We start from the raw sequence: 21,878 nt of genomic DNA, 5'->3' as shown, positions 1-21,878 counted from the left end.
AAGATTAGGGGTCTGTATTTAGGGGATTGTAAGGCTGAAATTTCACCTGGGGTGCCCAGTACCCTTGCATCAGCCTGATTATGGCTCTATGCTCTACCACAATACTGACTACTGGCCCCTCCTTGCTCATATAGTTCCATAAATAAGCCAGATACAACAAAAAAGCCAACTCACTCTGCCAAGTTCAGGTTTCTCCACTTTAGTGGTTGCGGGGTAATATGGCCAAACACAGATCTTAATTCTATCTGGTTCTTCTGTATTTTTCTTGTCTGTCATTATCAATATATCCCAATTGTTAACTCTATTAGAAATCTAGGTGTCATGTTGGAGTCTAAGATAACAATGAAGATGTATGTTCAGAAAGTAATTAAGAAAGTATTTTACAGGCTAAGGTTGACTAGGCGCCTGAGAGAACTTCATACCTTCTCGAACTTCCATTTAATTATTCAGAGTACTGCTATTCCATGCTTCGATTACTTCAATGGTTTACTTCTGGACTTGCGTGGGATCATTTTAAAAGTCCTGTATGTTGCTCAAAATGTTGCAGCCAGAGTCCTTTATGACTATTCCAGGTATATTCCCGAACTTACTGTGTCTGCTGTTGTGTGATGTTATATGCTGACTGCTATCTCCGTTTTGTGTTACACAGCCCCCCAGCTGATTGCTCTGAGTCTCCCTGCTGTGACAGCAGCAGTCTATCTGCCTAGATCTTTGCTAAAAGTCTGGAAGTGACCTTTAGCACATTTCTAGCCCACCTGATTGCTCACAGTCTCCCTGCTGCGACAGCTGCAGTCTATCTGCCTAGATCTTCACTAAAAATCTGGAAGTGACATTTATCACATTTCTGTTAGTACTGCTATTTAAACTTCTCCTTGGTAGCGCAAGCCTTACTTTGTCTGCTGTTGTATGCTGACTGCTATACCCGTATTGTGTTACAGAGCCTAGCTGAGGGGAGATATGATAGCGGTCTATAAAATGAGTGGAGTGGAATGGGTAGACGTGAATCGTTTGTTTACTCTTTCCAAAACTAATAGGACTAGGGGGCAGTGATGAGTAATTAAACTCTGGAGTTCGTTGCCAGACAACGTGGTAAAGGCGCTTAGTTTAGCGGGGTTTAAAAAGGGTTTGGACAGATTGCTATAGGAAAAGTCCATAGACCATTATTACATTGACTTGGGGAAAATCCACTACTTATTTCTGGGATAAGTAGCATAAAATGTATTGATCTTTTTTAGGATCTTGCCAGCTATTTGTGACCTGGTTTGGCCACTGTTGGAAACAGGATGTGGGCTTGATGGACCTTTGGTATGTCCCAATGTGGCAATACTTATGTTGATCTTCATTAAAAGTCCAGAAATGACACTTACTACATTTCTTTTAGTACTGCTATTTAAACTTCTCCTTGGCGGTGCCATATAGGGGCACACTGCATGCATGCGCCATACGCTCCTTCATGTGCGCCAAGAAAGCGCTGAGAACTTCTTTCTTTTCTCTTCATATTTTCCTTATTTAGATCTACATATTTAGCAGCAATACCCTTTTTATTTTTCTACATGAGCTCACCACAATTCATTCTTGTTCATTGGGGACATCGCCTCCCCTCCAGTTTCTCCCTGCAGACCATTTCCAAGGTATGGCAATTAGTTCACATATTATCAACCAGCCCTATTGCAAATGATATTTCTTCATCTGCTTGCACTCTGATTCTGGGACTTCTTAACTAACGTTCTCTGAAAAAGAAACATTTTCTTATCAAGGATTTGCTCTAATGTATAAACTTGATACCGATGCTTCTTATTTACATTAAGCCACCCCACCTGGCAATGCTTACCTTATCAGTAAGCGCGCTTCATGGCAAGAAGGAGGCATAGCAATAATTTTTTCTACAAGTCTTTCATGTTCTTTATTGCGCTGCTACCTCATTACCTTTTGCAGACACCCTACTCTTTCATGTTGATACGTCTATCCCTTTAGATTTTCTACTTATTTATCATCCTCCCCTTCTTTCAATGACATCATGGACCTATCTTTGAAACCTATGGATAGATCATTGTGGGGTCCTTTTACTAAGCTGCAGTAAAACGTGGCCTGCAGTAGTGGAGGCACATGTTTTAGGCTCATACTGGACCAGTTTTTACCATGTCTACAAAAAAGGGCTTTTTTTAACGGGATGGGAAAAGGATATGTGGTAAAACTGAAACTAGCGCGCGCCTAAAACCGGCCTGAGTCCTTAACACCACCAATTGATCTAGCATTAAGGGCTCACACGCTACATGTGTAGTGACCGGTCAGTGCCCGCCAACTGCTTAATTACTGACGGAAAGGCCATGCATGGAAGGAAATAAATAAATCATCCAGGCATTATGGCCTCCCGCTTAACCATCTATCCCCCCTTCAATCTGTCCAAAATTCTGCCACACGTCTTATCTACCGCGTGAACCGATACTCTCATATCACCCTTTTCCTCAAGTCACTTCACTGGCTCCCAATCCGCTACCGTATACAGTTCAAGCTTCTCCTTTTAACCTTCAAATGCACTCAATCTGCAGCCCCCCAGTACCTCTCTACACTCCTCTCCCCGTATGTTCCCACCCGTAACCTCCGCTCTCAGGACAAATCACTTCTATCTGTACCCTTCTCCACCACTGCTAACTCCAGACTCCGCCCCTTCTGCCTCGCATCACCATATCCCTGGAACAGCCTTCCCGAGCCCATACGTCATGCGCCCTCCCTGCCCATCTTCCTTTGCCCCCTTTTTTTCAGTCACTGTGTGCTCACTGTTTTGTTATTCTTCACCTTCTTTACAATTTTATTGTCACATTCATTTTATTTTTTTATACCTTTATTCATTTAGGTATTTTTCCATATTTATTAAGGACTCCTGATGAAGGTACATACCGAAACATGGACTGGGTCTACTCTTCAGTGTACTTTGGCTCACCTCATTACTTCATTTGTGGATGTTTACAATAATCAACTGTGATTCCTGTCTCTATGATTTGGTCTTTCCCACTCTTTTTTTTGTCATTTTTGATTACCAAAAAGGCATCCTAGCTCACTTATTCCTAGAATGTATTAGTTTTAATAACTTTATGTAATGTATCTCTAGATGATATCTGTCAGATTAGCATATCTATATTCTCTCTGGGCATCTGGGAGTAGGGCTCTCTAAGAACAAAGAATGCCAAACAGATAGGCTCCAAAACTGGGGACTTCAAAGAGCATAACCTGTGAAAATGGTCACCGTCCTTGCATCAGGAAAGTAAACTGGAGTTTGTAAAGGAAAGAGCTGACAAACAAAGGCTGGGAAGAAAGGAAGTTGTTTGATCCCTCTGTGTTCCTGTTAGATATATATATAGAGAGAGATAGAGCAGAGCACATGGCTCTGGGCTGGCAGTTCTTTCTTTCTCTACTCACACACATCTTCAGCCACCAGAGCCCCTGGCACTGCCGCCCCCTTTTCTTCTTCAGCCCTACTCTAAAGCTTTCTCTCTCAGAGGACATGGCTCTGCTTTCTTAGGATATTTCTCTTTCTCTGTACACACACACCTTCAGCCCTACCCCAAGGCTTCTCTCTTTCTCTGCACCACCCCCATTCTTACCTTTCTCTCAATGATTCCCATCTAAACCCACACACACAGATACAGCATTGTAATATTTACCCGTGCTAAGTACTGTGAGCCTATATATGTAAATACAATATTCTCTCTCTCTCTCCCCGTGTGGATTGTGTATTCTTTGGGAACCCACTGCCTCTACGAACTGGACCCAGGACCATACCTAGACAACGAATGCTGATAATATCGTGCTGGTGGTCCACGCGACAGCTGACTGTACTTACTCCATTTTGTTCATAGGACATGCAGGGACTCTTAGTAGGCAAAGCATCAGCATATAATTTTATGTTTACACAATCAGCAGTGTTGTTGGTCAATAAAGTTTTATCAGAGTTTTTGGTTAAATGAAACCATCCATAGCTAGATTGCTGGTAAAAAGCTATGCATGATATGGCCAAATGAGAATTAAGGGCAAAGATGAATACTCAGCAACTAGAAGTTAAGGCTTACTGCAAATTATGGCAGAGGTATCAGACCTTATTTACCCAAAATGTAGTGATGGCACAAGATGATAATTGGGGGTGGGGTGGGGGGGACGTGAAACAGAAAAGGGAAACTGCTGATTCTGAGGATATTGAGAGGAATTATGATTCCTAGAATATTTAAATTTTAAATTTTCTTTTGCCAAATATTTGTTCTGGGCCCTTTGTTCTAGGATGGGACGAAATCCTCCTGTTTTCTTGGGGACCACGAAATACAGTAAAATCCCTTCCCTGTTTCCCATGCTGAAATGGGTTTGACTACTGGCCTGTAAAAGGGAAGAGGGTTTACATAGAGAAGCATCATGATCTGGTTGCAAACACAGCAAGTACCAATTGTGCAGGACACGACCGCGTCACATCTGGAACTCTTTTTAAAACCACTGGAATTTTTTTGTGACATGTTGGAAAAACAGCTGCAGCAAAATCAAACAGCTCAATGATGGCAGGAAAAAAAAAAGGAGGAGGGGGAAGAGAAGGCTACCTGACCGAAGTGCTCAGGCTTAAGTGATCCAAATGAGCCATGGAAAAATAAGCAAATTTATTAAATGCCAAAAAATCTAGGTACACTAAAGGAAAGGGAAAAGGAAAAAGGTCCCATGGCACTGACAAGGGGGGAAATAGCATGATACAGCAGCATAAAACCTCATGGAAGGTCACCAGAAGCAGAGGATTGAGGAGGAACAAAGTAGCATTCTCACAGCTCCGCAGAAAGAAAAAATGACTGTCTTGGTCCCGCACAATGGTCAGGAGTGGGAAGGTGTGCACATGTGTGGTACATGCTTCTAAAAACTCTGGTGATAGAACACTGGGAGGCATATGTGTGCATTTGTGTCCTGCTGTCTTTGAATAATACTGTCACCTTGTTTAATGCTACAAATTTGTAATGACAGCTACATTTATAAATCTAAAAGATCCTATTGGTATTTCAATAGGTATCAGAAATTCATAGATTATCTCCCTGATTCTATAAAGGTCACCAAAACTTGCATGTGCAAATTTAGGTGCATTCCCGATTTGCCTATGCAATTTAATAGAATGAGCCAATTAGTGCCAATAATTGGCTTTTTAAGAAATTATTGGTACTAATTAAATTTGATTGGGACTTACCCGTGTAAAGTTAGGCGCAGGATCCATGCCTAAATTTACACGTGATTCTAAAAAGGGGGCGTGGAAATGGAAGGGTCAGCGCTATTTCAGGGTGGATTGGGGTGTGGTTTTGAACTAAGTGCACAATTGTAGAACAGTGCTCCACGCATAAATGCAAATGGTGGTGCCTAAATTTATGAGCGATCTCTCCACTTAAGCATTAATTCTATCAACTGCGCCACATTTTAGGGGCAGCTTATAGAATACAGCTTACATGGGGTTTTTTTTTCAGTGCCAGTTTTTTTAGGCATCATATGTAAAACCTAGTGCTATCCACTGGATTCTATATAGTGAGCTTAGATTTAGGTGTCAGAATCGGCGTGGATTCTATAACACTGCGCATAACTTAATTTTTTTGTTACATTTGTACCCCGCACTTTCCCACTCATGGCAGGCTCAATGCGGCTTACATGGGGCAATGGAGGGTTAAGTGAGTTGCCCAGAGTCACAAGGAGCTGCCTGTGCCTGAAGTGGGAATTGAACTCAGTTCCTCAGTTCCCCAGGACCAAAGTCCACCACCCTAACCACTAGGCCACTCCTCCACTCCTTAACAAGCTAATGAGTGCTAATAACACTTCTCAATGAGCACTAATTGGAACTGAATAGAATTTAGGGGCACAACTAAGCGTATTCTGTAACGATGTGCACCAAACGTCTAATGCATGGAGGCAAAAAGGGGCATGGTTATAGGCGGGGAAATGGGCATTTCATGGGAGTTCCAAAATTTAGGTGTTTAGTTATAGAATGTGGCCCAGTGCGCGCAAATCTACACGCTGAGATTTGCAACAGGTTTTCCTTGGCGTAAATTGATGCGCACAGATATTGGCACTGAAATATCAACTAAGGATTATAAAATACGCTTAGTTGGCACTGATTTCAGTGCCAAATTTTTAGGCACCATATACAGAATCTCCTCCTATATGTGTAAATCCAAGTCCAAGCTAGAATTCTCTATATAGTCCAGACTTTATGTATAGTTTCAATCATTTACCCTTCCAAATGTGTTCATCATAAAATAATTATCAAGAATACATCATTATTTATAATCAAAAGCAAAAATCCCCAAACATAAAGTACAAAAATATTTGTCTATACAAATCTCTTCATAAGAACGTTTTCAATTTTTTTCCAAAAGAGCATATGCATTAAATCCAGACTGCTTGTACATCAAATAGCAACATCAAATACTCTTTTTATCCTTAACAGCTCAGCCAGTGGTGTTCTACAGCCATATTTAGTTTTATTTATTTATATAGTTATATTCCACTTTAAAACAAAGTGAACCACAATAAAACATACATAATCCAATCTGTGCATAACATAAAATGAATTCAGACCAGCTCTATAGTAAAAAGGGTTGCAAAAAATAATAAGCCTTTAAATATTTCTTAAACTGCAGCACATTAGCACAGAGCCTCAAAGTACCAAGGAGCTAGCGCCACATTATAGGTCCTGCAGTAGAGAAAGGTCAAGCATGAATCTCAGCATAATGATAATCTGGTCATGTTGGTACCACTAACTGCTTTGCATTCTTAGATTTCAGCACCTGACAAGACTGGTGAATTTTCAAAGTCCTCCAAATTATGTGCAGCAGGGGCGTAGCTGCGGGTGGTCCTGGGTGGGCCCAGGCCCACCCCATCTCGGCTCAGGCCCACCCAGTTTTACAGCAGCTGAGCAGCCACAACCTTAATTTCTTCCAAATCTGCTGTCGGCCCGCTCAGCCACCTGCCACCTGGTTTTCTCAGCAGTCGCACTCACTGGAAGCTCCTCCTTGGCCAGATGCATGTAATCTCGCGCGAAAGTCTTGAAGAATTGCAGCCGGCACCATGCACGCCACCACACTGCCGCCGTCGTCGTCGTCATCGCCCCCCCCCCCCCCAGCCAGCCTGGCCAGGGCCCACAGTGTGCAGTTGCACACAGCACGTTGGCGCCGCACCATGTCACGTCACACGTAGTACCGCATGGGAAAGGTCGCGGTTCTGGTCCCGGCTCCAAGTCCACCCTGTGCCCTGTCCTGCCGGCTAGATCTATGCACAGTCACAGCAGCAGCACTCCCCCGCTGCCCCACACAGCTACGGGAGCCAGGTAATAAATACATATGTATTTTAAAATATTTTTTAACATGTCATGTTTTAATTGATTTGCGTTTTTGTCTGAAAATACTTGCTGGTGGTGGTGGGCTTCTGGGTGGGGTAAGCACTTCACTGCCTAAAGCAAAAAAGGTATATTTAATGATTAAAATATACCTTTTTTTGGCCCTAGGTAGTGAGGAGCCCACCTCCACCCAGAAGCCCACCACCAGCGAGCATTTTGATTACTCTTGTAACCAAAATGATGGCTCTGGTGGTGGGCTTCTGGGTGCCCACCCATATTAGCTCTGGGCCCACCCAAAAAGTCAGATCTGGCTACGCCACTGATGTGCAGGAACATTAGCATATATTCTTTGATGAATCAGTAGCAAAAGTTTAAATTGCACCCTACACACAACTGGTAACCAGTGAAGAGACTATAAAACAGGAATAACATGAGCAGATTTAGGCACCCCAGTAATTAGTCTTGCCAATGATTTCTGTATAATCTGTAGAGCCCGAAACCGAGTTGACATCATTCCCAAATAAAGTGAATTACAGTAATCAATTTTAGTTAGAGCCAGGTTCTGCACCACCATTCTAATATCAGATGCAAACAGCATTATAAGTACTTAGTTTTAACTTACTTAAAAGTCAAAGATGAAAAAAAGATGTCACAATACGTTGCACTTGATTGTGCACCAATAAGCCAAAGTCCAAAAATATATCAAAAACTCCTAATGTGATGTTTCACAACAATCTCTACATTCTGATATCTAATCACAGTAGGTAAAGTAGGTCCCAAATATCTTCCCATGTACTAACTTCAGTCTTTGACAAATTCACCATCAACTTATGTCTTAACATCCACTCATTGATCTTATCCAAACATATTTTCAGTTGTAAACTGGGATCCATATCCCACTCCTGCACTGAAGCAGTTCTGGAGGATCATACTTGGGTGCGGGGAGACAAGGACTGGCACCAAACATATCTGGATTTTAAAAAGGTTTGGACAAAATCCTGGAATAAAAGTCAGTAAACTGCTATTAAGGTAGACATGGCAAAAGTTGCCACTTATCTCTGGAGTCAGTAGCATGGAATACTGCTACTCTTTGGGATTCTGCCAGCTACTTGTGACCTGGATTGGCCACCGACTGAAGCGGGGTACTGGGCTAGACGGACCTTCAATCTGACCCAGTATGGCAATTCTTATGCTATTCTGTCTTCCAACTGAGCTTTGGTCAGCAGCCTAGGGTGTTCTAAATTCAGATCCCAGGAGACTGAAATTCATATCAAAGTACTCCCATCATATATTCACAAGCTAAATAACAGCAGCGATAAAAGACAGTAAGAAGTTAAATGGATGCTGAAAATAAATGAGACGTGCTGGCAGAGCTGTATGGAGAAATGCTCCATATCCCATATTAATCTTTCCATTCTTTTAATACACTGGCAACTTCATATACTGTTTCCGATACCTTTTTAAAACATTATGGGGCCTGTTTACTAAACTGGGGGGAAAAGTTAGCATGGGTGCTAGTGTATGGTAGCTGTTAGCACAGACCTACACTAACACCTGAAAACAGCCAGCACATAGAAATCCTATGCTAGCTACTTAGTACGGGCAGAAGCCAGGTGCGTTACTGGTGAAGATGATCAGCACTGACAGCTAGCATGCAGGACATTACTGCATGCTAGCTGTCAGGAATGCCAGTAGTGCAGGTGCCCTTAATGCTACCTCAAATCAGGTAGCACGGCAGCTGCCCATCTGAAGAAGAAAAATAAAAGACATGGCAGCCATGGAAACTCCCTCCATCCAGCCCTATCCCCTGACTCCCCCCCCCCCCCCCTGACTGTTTAATTTCTACAAACTCTGATAAAGTGTTCCCTCAAGAAGAGACCCTATAGAGACAGGAGCCCCCCCTCAATTTACTGAAGCAATCTCTGGTAGTCTAGGGTCCAGGGAAAAAGTGATCTCCCTCAGCTTCTGTCTCATCTGAAATTTGAGTTCAAAATGGCAGCTCTAGTGGGTAGTCTTGCAGTACAACAGCTAGGGGGTTAATCTACCAAATAAGGCAAATAGGGACCTTATCAGGGGGAGTAGTGTGTGTGGGGGGGGGGGGGGGGGGGGGGCTTGGATCATGTGTAAAGAGTCAGAGTAAGGAGGGTAGGGCTCGGTGAATGAGGAAGGAAATTACCTAGCCACAACTTTGATGATATGAGGCAGAGATGGTGACCCAATTCTACGCATCATCAGCGTTGGCCCAGGTGTCGTAAATGTAGGACAGATGTTTGCCACACCCCCTGCATGTACCACCCCTTAAGTTTTGCACTTAAGGTGTGGCAAGGGCAAACTTAGTGCACTTTAGTAAATACGCGTCTAAGATTCAGTACATATTCCATCAATATCTGACTTACTTTTGGTCCCATATGTGATCTCCCCTATGGAAAATAACTAAGTTATTATTAGCATCCAGAGCCAACCCAGAAACTTGACCCAACTTCAGTTTTACTCCCAGCCAATCTACATCTTCTTCTAGGTGGAAATCTAGAAAACAGATAAAGCAAAGATTACATTAGCAGATGTCAAAAGTTGCACACTCTTGCATTGTGCTGGCAGCTCACATAAAATTTAAGTCACATGAATTATAACAGTAAATCCATTGTATGTTTAATGAATACAAACATTGGTCCAAGAAAACACTAAGTGCAACTTCTTTATTTACCACAAATATTATCAAATATTAATGCCACAATATTTTTTGAGTGAACAGTACCACCACCTAGTGTTAGACAATACAGTATTTTGTTTTCATACTATTGTGCATTCCCTTCCAATCCCCACCCAATATCATAGTTTATTCATATGAAAAAGAGAATTAGAGTAACCATGTTAAGGAACAGCTTAAAGTAGTAGTACTGACTTTTTAAATTTTTTTTAACAGACAAGCTAGAGACCACCGTACTAATTTACATCCAAGATTTTTTCACCAACATTCGTGCTTAATTTTCTATTGACAGAAAAATTATTCATTTGTGGTATCAGAGTGTGTATAGCCCATATCAAGTGCAGCAAGATAATGCTCTTTCCTGCATTCGAGCCCCTAAGTGGCTAATTTTCCTATGCAAACACACTTGTATAAACTGAACAGCAACAGAAATTTACATGCCTAAGTTGAAAAAGGACAAAGAGAGAAATCAGCAAGGACATATAACGTATACATATACCCCACTTCTCAAAACCAGGGATGTACCAAGGTCCGTGCAAGTGGTATGGCCACACAGGGAGCAAGTCGGGCGGGGGTACCAAAATTGCTCTGTCAATTGTCTTCTCCTCTTGGCTGTGATGCAGTGTGTGGGGCAGGGGTACAGTTCTGCCCATACCAACAACAGCATCCTGCACACATATATAAATTCAAACATTCTCGCAAATATACAGCCTCAATTTCATACAGACAAACAACTTTTCTTTCTCGCACAAGCACACAAAGCACCACACGTGATGTTTTCCTCTCTGAAATAAAGAACACACACAAAGCGGGATCTTACTGCTCATTAACAATAGTAAATACAAAGCCTATGAGGACACTTAATGAACTGGCACCATGTTATATGTCATTAGTACAGATACCTGTGATGCCTCCACCCACTGCTGAACCACACCACCTGTTGCCAACCCCTCCCCCAACTCCCTGATGAGCAGCTCCAATCCCCCCTGAACCTCTGATAACTGCAAGACTATCACTAGGGGTCATGGCTAGAGGCTGACAAATTTTGGTTTTGGTTTCAGTCCCAAAACTAGCCTGAAATTCTGATTCATTCATATTTCGACTGAAAATGCCCAAACTCAATCCTCTCCGAACCAAAAAAAGCCATCTACCCCTTCAACTAAAAATGTCACCCTCCAACCACACCTAGGCCCTGCCCAGTCCTACTTTAGAAGCCCTGGTAAACTAGTGACCTAACCGGGACAGGAGCGATCCCCAGTTCTTCCCGCCCCTGCTATCTCCACCATCAAAATGGCTGCCACTGAAGGTTGCAGCAGTCATTTTGAGATTGGAGCTGGCATAGGCAGGAGTGACTGTGAATCAAAATGGCAGCCATTTTGAGATTAGAGGCATAGGCAGGAGTGATTCACGGTCACTCCTGCCTATGCCTCTAATCTCAAAATGGCTGTCACAACCTTCCCTTCAGTTGCAGTCTCACCAGACTGATGCTGAAGGTCTCAGCAGCCATTTTGATGGAGGAGGCAGGAGCTACTGCCCTGGTCAGGCCACTACAACATCAGGTTTTAAGGTGGGTCTGGGAGGGGAACTCTGTCTGGTTAAGTGGAGGAAGGGAGGCACTGACTGGTTGTAGGAAGAAGAAAGTAGGTGATGTTCGGGGGGGGGGGGGGGGGGTAGGGTAGGGCTTAGGGTTACCATACGGCTCCAGAAAAAGGAGGACAGATTGAGCCAGTCCGGACCATCATCCTCTGTGTAAGTCCCGGGGGGATGGTGGACCTGGAAGGTGTTCGGGAGGGGAGGGATTCCTTTACATATTTTGGGTGGGTACTGAGTTGGGGAGGGGCTAATCTGACCAGTAAGATTGCAGGGGGGGGGGGGAGCACCAGTCTGTGGCCAAGCTACTGGATTGCCTGTAGCACAGCTGCACTTACTGCCTCCACATGAGGAGGTGGTGGTAAGTGTAGCTATACTACTTGCATTCGTGACAGCTAGCACACAGTGATGACCCGTGTGCTAGCCTTCATGGCTGGCCACTCCATCTGCCCATGTCACATTCGACTTCCATGTCAGGAAACTAATATGGGATTTTTTATCGCACCAGCTACTTGCACTCAAGGTAAAGAGTGACTTTGGACATTTTCCCCTTAATTCTAATTATGTTACTCAAAATTGTGCATGCAAATTTGGGCGCATGCCCAATTTGCATGTGCAATTTAATTGCTTAATGAGCCAATTAGCGCAGATAATTGGGTAATATCAATTATTGGCACTAATGAGCAATAATTGAACTTTCCATGTGCATCTTTACAGTCACTAGTCTATATAGATAAATGCGTAAAATTTTCCAATAAGGGGGCATGGCAATGGGAGGGGCATTCCTGGAATTCGCACACAGTATTACAGAATTAGGCCGATCTGCGCCTAATTATGGAGTAAGGATTTACTCCAGGTTTCACTTACACTTTTATACTAGTTTTCACCTCGCATATAAAATTCGGCACAGATCCTGGTGCCAAATGCTATTCTAAAAACAGCACCCAACTCAGAGTGCCCTTTATAGAATAGCGCTTAGCACTCATTTTTTCCGTAACCATATGCAAATCTCACTCTTACTGCTGCAGACACCCTGAAACTCCTGGGAGTCACAATTGACCAAAACCTTACTTTAGACAGTCATGTGAAAAATGTAACAAAGAAAATGTTCCATGCAATGTGGAAGCTAAAAAGAGTGAAACTGTTCTTCCCAAGGGAAGTATTCCGCAATTTGGTGCAATCACTTGTACTGAGTCATTTGGACTATTGCAACTCCATCTATGCCGGATGTAAGGCCCAAATTACTAAGAGACTCCAGACAGCCCAAAACACTGCAGCCAGACTCATATTTGGAAAAGCGAAATATGAAAACGCCAGACCCCTTAGAGAAAAATTACACTGGCTCCCACTAACAGACTGAATTACATTCAAGGTTTGCACCCTAGTTCATAAGATCATCCACAGAGAAGCGCCGATATATATGTCTGACCTTACAGACCTGCCAGCAAGAAACACAAAATGTTCTTCACGCACCTTCTTAAACTTCCACTATCCCAACCGTAAGGGACTTAAATACAAATCATTATATGCATCTAGCTTCTCTTACATCTGCGCACAACGATGGAATGGACTACCGAATGCATTAAAAACAATACACGATCTAATAGTCTACCGGAAGTCACTGAAAACTAACCTTTTCAATGAGACTTATAATAAGAACCCTTCATAAGAGACTCATCATCACATCTGTATTAGAACTTACCAACAATGAACTCTGTAATTTGGTTACTTTAGTCAAACTGTTATCATTTTTCGCTACACCTTATCTCACATTTTGTATATCTGATAGACACTAAGTATTCCTTTCTTTCTCTAATTTTCTTGATACCTTATATACTTTAATTGTAATAATATTCCGTTCATCTCATTCCGTAAATGACGATTGTCATTGCTGCATAATGTAAGCCACATTGAGCCTGCAAATAGGTGGGAAAATGTGGTATACAAATGCAGCAAATAAATAAATATGCAGAATCTAGCCCCCACATATATACTCCATGGCATACACCTTTCCAATGTTCCCTCTAATTTCTGAGCGCACAAAATATTTTTTTTGTTTCAAGCTTCAAGTTTATTAAGTAATTTTCTATACAGCCAAACTACAATGTGTCTAGGCGGTTCACAGGCTAAAAATGAGGAGGAAAAGAAATAATACATAATATAGTAAACCAATAAACAGAGAATCTGTGTAACCTTTTATAAATTGAGTTTGAATTTGTGTGCGATGAGCCAACTGTACCTCAGCAAGTATAATGTAACTAATATTGGGATTTCAGAAGTGTTATTTAAGCAATTATTATAATGAAAGCAATTCTACATTAAGATATTTTTACATATCACTTGTTTTAAACAATGAGGAAACATTAAGTAGCTCAGTTTCTCTGCGATGCTTTACAATACACCTTACTACAAATTTTCACAGTATTATCTTTTGTTGTGCATGCTATATTTTGTCATGTGTGCAAGGTTCACACAATCTGTGTGCATACACATGCACAAAGCTTAAGAACATTGCACCTTTCCAATCTTTATTTTAACTAGTTCAACTGGTACTTAAATATCAGTGAAATCCTTAGTTTTGCTTGAAAAGTGTTTATGTATATGCAGTGTGTTTCTTCTAGCAAAAAAGGTGCCGGTACTCAAATGTCAGGCCACCCTTCAGGGATGAGGTGATCACTGAGGGACTCACCTCACAATAGCCAAGACCCCTGCAACCAGTCACAGAATCTATGACAAGACAGAATTGGTGTGTAGAGCCCTGAGCTCTTTCATTAAAACTTGGGGACCATGGGCCAATTTCAGCACACAATGGAAAAGGTGCCGGTACTCAGTACCCCCTCAAAAAAAGCCCTGTGTATATGTTAAATAATATTCCTGACCAGAATTCCTATCAAATTAGGTCTATCATTATGAACCTAAGTCAATTGAGGTATTTTGTACCAGTCTTGACCAGAACCCCATGCAAATTCACATTATCTTCAAATAAATCAAGAACCTGGTATAAACAACTAAGATGTGGACTCAGGGAACACTTTTTTTGTTTTTACACAAGAAGTGTGGGTATAATAAATAACACAAATCTATTATTCACAAAAATTATAAAATGAAAATGGCATAAAACACACAGCTAAAGGAAAGGAATATAGAAATAAGACCAAAAAATGAAATACGCAACAGAAACGTTTATAATCTGAGAAATAAATCAATTCAGCAGAGCTACTGTTAGCTACACTTCTAACTATATCAGTGGTATCAAGCAAAATAGAGCACAAACAATGTTTAGAACCAATAAAAATCATCACATATTGGGATTATGCTATGCCCTGTGCTGACCATGTTCTTCCTCTTACTATTTCTGTTTCACATATGAATCTGACTGACCAGGCACTGTACCACAATGTTAAAGGGTGGATCTCTTGCTTGATAAGACTGAGAACTCCACAGAGTGGACTGCAGTGCCATCCAGTAAAATTTTGCCTAACTAGTTTCTGACACAAAAAATGTGCATTGGGCTCAAACATCATGCAAGTATCCCAGTGGTATGTGGGAGAGGAAACCATAACCCCCATAAACCAAAGAGAAGGCAAAAGTGCAAGAGGTCAAACACCTACAGAACAGTACTTAAAAGATCACCTCATTGCCACACCAAAGCTACCCCTAGAACACCCTTGGGAACTATAGGCCTGGTGAATGCCAGATCAGCTGCAAAGAAATCCTTGGTGATCCATGATGCCATAAATGAACATCATCTTGACATCCTACGAATAAGTGAAACCTGGCTAGATGAAAGTGGGGGTTTACCACTGGCTGAACTATGCCCAACAGGTTTCAACATCCAACATCAACCAAGACCAGGAAGACGGTTTGGAGGGGTAGCAGTCTTGATTCTGTATACAAACAAACTGTGCAGAATATCCACCCCCCAGCTACATTAATCTGAATCTCCTTTAATGCAACTTGAAGAGGAGAAACCAAACTGGCTGCTCATAGTATACAGAGCACCTCGTAACAACACATTATCTGTGCAAGAACTCCTAGACCTGATTACTCAAGTAACCCTGAATTACCCTAGGCTGGTGATCATGGGAGACTTCAATCTACACATCAAAACCCCAGTACCATCACAGCTGCCTTCTTGGACACGATGACAGCACTAGGATTTACACAGGTGATCAATTCTCCAGCCCACGAAAAGGGTCGCATACTAGACTGATATTCTACAAAGGGGTGGATATCCCAGAATTCTGGGATAACAGTATTGAAATAACACCCTATCATGGTCAGACCATTTTCTAATTAAACTCTCCCTAAGTGACCACCTAAAACAAATGCCACCTCCCAGAGTTTGGAAGGGGATCAGAGTAAAAAAAAAGCTGACCGCTGAGAATTTACTAGAGGCCTTGGACTATCCTCATGTGGATGAAAAGACAATAATAGTGTCAGCACAATTTGACATCTGGAATACACACAGCCAAGACCTTAGAGAAAACAGCACCACTAAAAAAGGTCTTATGCCCCACTCACAAACGTTCACCTTAGTTTTCTCCAGAACTTCGGATCCTTAAACACGAAGGATGAAAACTGGAAAGGAGATGGCGCAAATCTCGCCTGGATGAAGACACTAAACTGTAGGAAGCACATGGCAAAGTACTGCCAAGCCTTAACAGCAACCAAAAAACAGTATTTCTCTAAACGCATTGCACAGGCTGCCAATTCAACCAAGCAGTTATTCAGTATAGTAAAGAACCTACTGCAGACCCCACAACAGAACCAGCCTGCCCAGTCTAAACTGAACTGCAATGATTTTGCTGCATATTTTGCCAACAAAATTAAAAGTCTCCGCCAGGATTCACAGGCAATTCTACCCAGTCCCCAACCAGTCAACCAGGGGTGCACAAACTCGCCCCCGCCTGACAGAGACAGATGGGACACTTTTAACACAATGATAGAGGAGAGCCTTGACAAAATCCTAAGAGACCTTCGACCAACTACCTGCTCCCTCGATCCTTGCCCATCAAAGATAGTGCAGCAGGCAAGTATGGGCCTCACAGAAGGTGCCACAAAAATTGTGAACACCTCTCTTTCTAATGGGCAGCTACCAACATCATTAAATGGGCAGTGGTCCGCCCTCTGCTGAAGAAAAACAACCTTGACCAGGACAAACTTGAAAGTTACAGGCCAGTATCCAACATCCCATTTCTTGGGAAACTCATAGAACAAACAGTCTGTGTTCAACTTAATGACTGGTTAGAAAAGAGAAACTGGCTAGATCCATGTCAGTCTGGATTCAGACCTGCTCATGGTATAGAAACGGTGCTCGTATCCCTACTAGATGATCTTCACAGAAACCGAGACAAGGGATTCGCCTTGATGTTAGTACTGCTTGACTTCTCAGCAGCTTTTGACACTGAAACAGGTATCAATGGAATAGTACTTGCTTGGTTCAGATCCTATCTATCAGACAGGCAACAATCCATAATGTTTGGCAGCAACTCATCACCACCATGGACACTGACCTGCGGGATACCACAAGGATTGATACTGTCACCTATTCTGTTCAATATCTACCTCCAGCCACTAGCTGAGCTGATTCGGTAAATGGACACTCAGTTCTACATCCATACGGATGATGTGCAGCTACTCATACCCATTGAACCTGACTTACCTACAGCCTTGAATAAACTGATTACCTGTCTAACATCAATTCAAGAATGGTCTAAACACAACAAACTTTGCCTGAGGCCAAGTAAAACCAAGCTTCTCTGGGTCCCTAACACAAGTGGATACATACCTGGCATACCTTGGATTCCAGGGCTCTGTCCTTTCCTGGTTCTCCTCCTACCTCTCCCTCCGCACCTTTAGTGTTCACTCTGGTGGATCCTCTTCTACTTCCATCCCTCTGCCTGTCAGCGTACCTCAGGGTTCTGTTCTTGGTCCCCTCCTCTTTTCTATCTACACTTCTTCCCTTGGTTCATTAATCTCATCCCATGGCTTTTCCTACCATCTCTATGCTGATGACTCCCAAATCTACCTTTCTACCCCTGATATCTCACCTTGCATCCAAACCAAAGTTTCAGCGTGCTTGTCTGACATTGCTGTCTGGATGTCTCAACGCCACCTGAAATTAAATATGACCAAAACCGAGCTTCTCATTTTCCCCCCCAAACCCACCTCCCCGCTCCCCCCGTTTTCTGTTTCTGTTGATGGCTCTCTCATTCTCCCTGTCTCCTCAGCTTGAAACCTTGGGGTCATCTTTGACTCTTCTCTCTCCTTCTCTGCTCATATCCAGCAGATTGCCAAGACCTGTCGTTTCTTTCTTTACAACATCCGTAAAATCCGCCCCTTTCTTTCCGAGCACTCTACCAAAACCCTCATCCACACCCTTGTCACTTCTCGTTTAGACTACTGCAATCTGCTTCTTGCTGGCCTCCCACTTAGTCACCTCTCCCCTCTCCAGTCGGTTCAAAACTCTGCTGCCCGTCTCATCTTCCGCCAGGGTCGCTTTATTCATACTACCCCTCTCCTCAAGACCCTTCACTGGCTCCCTATCCATTTTCGCATCCTGTTCAAACTTCTTCTACTAACCTATAAATGTATTCACTTTGCTGCTCCCCAGTATCTCTCCACACTCGTCCTTCCCTACACCCCTTCCCGTGCACTCCGCTCCATGGATAAATCCTTCTTATCTGTTCCCTTCTCCACTACTGCCAACTCCAGACTTCGCGCCTTCTGTCTCGCTGCACCCTACGCCTGGAATAAACTTCCTGAGCCCCTACGTCTTGCCCCATCCTTGGCCACCTTTAAATCTAGACTGAAAGCCCACCTCTTTAACATTGCTTTTGACTCATAACCACTTGCCTCCACCTACCCTCCTCTCTTCCTTCCCGTTCACATTAATTGATTTGCTTACTTTATTTTTTTTTTTGTCTATTAGATTGTAAGCTCTTTGAGCAGGGACTGTCTTTCTTCTATGTTTGTGCAGTGCTGCGTATGACTTGTAGCGCTATAGAAATGCTAAATAGTAGTAGTAGTAGTAGCATCAAAATCCCTTTTGGGAAGTATGAACTCCCCCTCAAATCACATGTCAGGAACCTTGGAATACACTTAGATTCAACACTTACTCTGATTCCCCAAATCCAAGCAACCTTCAAGAACTGCTTTTACTATTTGCGACAGCTAAGCTGCCTCTCTCCTTACATCAAGAAGGTAAATCTTATCCCAGTTGTACATGCCATGATAACATCAAGACTGGATTACTGCAATGCACTATACAATGGTCTGACTACAAAGGGCCTGCACCAGCTCCAGCTGATTCAGAATGCAGCAGCAAGACTCATAGAAGGTTGCAAGCGACGTGACCATATCACACCATTTTTGCAAAAACTTCATTGGCTACCAGTACAATGCAGGGCTAAATTTAAAATGTCTGATCTTCAAGGCCCTCAAAGGAAATGGCCCTGAGTATCTGAAGAATAGGATGATCCTCCACACACCACCAAGGACACTAAGGTCCTCCCAAGGACTTTCACTAACCACACCCTCTCCAAAAGACATTACCCGACGTGATACCCGCAAGCGAGCCTTCTCTGGAGTAGCCTCCACACTCTAGAATGCACTGTCTGAAAAGCTGCGCTTAACACAAGACTATCTCTACTTCAGGAAGCAGGTGACAGCTTAGCTCTTCAACCAGGCCTTTAATGGAAGAAGTAACTAACCTGTTAGTCTCACACACACAAGGAGTGACTCGGGCTGCATATACTGCAGCAGGACGTTTTTCCACTCCTAGCAGAGATAATATTGAACCATCTCTCTGACCTCACGTGCAACTTTCTATAAATTAATCACCTTACTTTCTATTTCTTCCTACTTTCTTACCTATCTATATTCTACATCTTTGCTTTACCCTTCACTATCAATTATAATGTTCTATTATGTATTGTGTTGACATTGTAAGTAGTATACCATGAAATACTTTGTATTTGTTTTTGAATATTTTTATTGCTGCAATTGTCTATTGCTCATGTTTGATCTATTCTTACTGTACACAGCCTTGAGTGAATTCCTTCAAAAAGGTGGTAAATAAATCCTAATAAATATAAAATTGATGACCCCCCCCCCCCCCCCCCCCAGTAAGGAAATAAGTCTGTTGTGTTTTCAGAGCAACATCCTGTGGATCAGTGCTTCCCAAGTCCAGTCCTGGAGTACTCCTTGCCAGTCAGGTTTTCAGAATATCCACAATGAATATGCATGAAAGAGATTTGCATATAATGGAGGCAGTGTATGCAAATCAAGTTCATGCATATTCATTGTGGATATCCTGAAAACCTAACTGGCAAGGGGTGGTTACTCCAGGACTTGACTTGGGAAACACTGCTCTAGAGTAACCATGGAGGCAGCTCTAAAGATACTGCCGACATGCTGAACTGCAAGAAGAACAAACATGTCAACTCCTATGCTAGTCATACTGATAGCATGGAGAAAAATGTTCCACGAACACGCAATAATATTCAGAATACAAAGCAAAGAGACAGCAAAAGGAAAGATCTTTACAGCTTCTTTAGAACTGGCCAAAGTTTATGTTAAAATGTTTTTTGACTTGGCAGTTTCTGAAACTTGACAATTCCATTTCAGTCAAAAACAGTTTAATCTCCTTTTTTAACTTCCAGAAAGCTGAAGTTTTACCAGCACCATATGCTAGTTCATGCTCAATGTATTAGTTCAGCAATCTCTTCTAATAATGAGGTGAAGATCTATGATAGGCCAGTGTCAAACTAGACAGCTACACAGCTCATAGAACAGGAAATACACCTTAACCACTGGACAACAGTGACACTAATTAAAAATACAAAGATAAAGGTAGAACAGAGAACTATTGCTGAACATGGTGAGGGAAAGAAAAGTGTTGACATCTTGGGCACATGTCCAAGATGACCCAGTACACCATGTCCTCACCAGAGACTGGTTCCAATTTAGCTGGGAGTAAAAAGTGCTCAAGTCCTGAAACAAAATTCCCTTCCTCCATAGCAACTAAAGAGTACATTCAGCCAGGACAAAAGGTGCTAAAGCAGTGAATCAATCCATCTATCATCTCAAGTTCCAGTGGACAGGGCAACATCCATGAAATTTTCCAGCTGGGTTCAAATCTGATATGAGAAATGAGGGGAAAGCAAAACATAGCTCTGGCACCTACAGTCCTGAAAATGACCTTGATCTGATAAGAATGAAGTCACTTTCAATTGGTCACAGTGGAAAACACTAGAAATTCATTCGTAGGCATAGTTTTCCCTTCCTTCCCAGTATAATGCTGCTCTATTGGCTAGCCACAGATCTATATTACAAGAGGTAATTGAGTGAAAAAAAAAATTAACCTTTTCATTCAGTAATTAAGAATAGCGGTGATTACAAGGCAACACCAGTAATTGAAAAGCAATGCCAGTGCTGGGTAGACTTCTTTAGTCTGTGTCCTGATCATGGCTAGCCAGATTCAGTTTCAGTAGCTGCTGGGTAGACTTTTTAGTCTGTGTCCTGATCATGGCTGGCCAGATTCAGTTTCAGTAGCTGGAGAACAACACCAGTGCCAGGCACACTTCTACAGTCTGTCTGCCCACAGATTGTGGCTGGAGAGATTTAGATGGGTTGGAGTGAGCTTCAATGACAGCTTCAGTAATTGAGAACAAGGCTAGTGTTGGGCAGACTTCTACAGTCTGTGAAAACAGCAAGCACAAATCAAAATCAAGTATGTGTATGTTATATCTCATCATACCTTATTCTATGAGTTTATCTTGCTGGGAAGACTGTTTATCTGCCATCATTTACTATGTTGCTAAGTTACTATCTTACATTGAGCCTAATTTAAAGATTAAGCAAATAGGGTTGAATGATTGCGAATCTGTTGCAAAGTCCAAGATGTTGCTCAAGGTTTCACTGCACAAGTCAGATCTATGCTACCTCAAACTTGCACAAATTGAGCAATTTTTTTTTACAGTTAACACAGTGATGGAAATTGCTAAGGTTTCATATATGGGTCTGTATAAAGCAGTAAATATTTATTTATTACATTTGTATCCCGCGCTTTCCCGCTTATCACACGCTCAATGCGGCTTACATAGTAACAAGAGAATACAATCTATTGAGATAGACATGGGGGAAGCCACTGCTTGCCCTGAGATCAGTAGCATGGAATCTTGCTACTGTCTGGGTTTGTGCAGATACTTGTAGCCTGGATTGGCCACTGTTGGAAGG

General features: G+C 42.3%; 1 protein-coding gene across 4 annotated transcripts in view; it reads right to left on the bottom strand.

Annotated features, from left to right (window-relative positions):
• The window catches only part of PAM (peptidylglycine alpha-amidating monooxygenase), a 553,254-nt gene that overhangs the window by 77,603 nt on the left and 453,773 nt on the right, over positions 1 to 21,878 (bottom strand). For all 4 annotated transcript variants that reach the window (XM_030193423.1, XM_030193421.1, XM_030193424.1 and 1 more), the window contains one exon: positions 9,736 to 9,865. In XM_030193423.1, the coding sequence (XP_030049283.1) occupies positions 9,736 to 9,865 (130 nt within the window). The remainder of the gene's footprint in view (positions 1 to 9,735; positions 9,866 to 21,878) is intronic.

Source organism: Microcaecilia unicolor, chromosome 2 (genome assembly GCF_901765095.1).
Source record: "Microcaecilia unicolor chromosome 2, aMicUni1.1, whole genome shotgun sequence".
Taxonomy (NCBI): domain Eukaryota; kingdom Metazoa; phylum Chordata; class Amphibia; order Gymnophiona; family Siphonopidae; genus Microcaecilia; species Microcaecilia unicolor.
The sequence above is the reverse complement of the archived record's forward strand: the minus strand, read 5'-3'. Positions and strand labels throughout refer to the sequence as shown.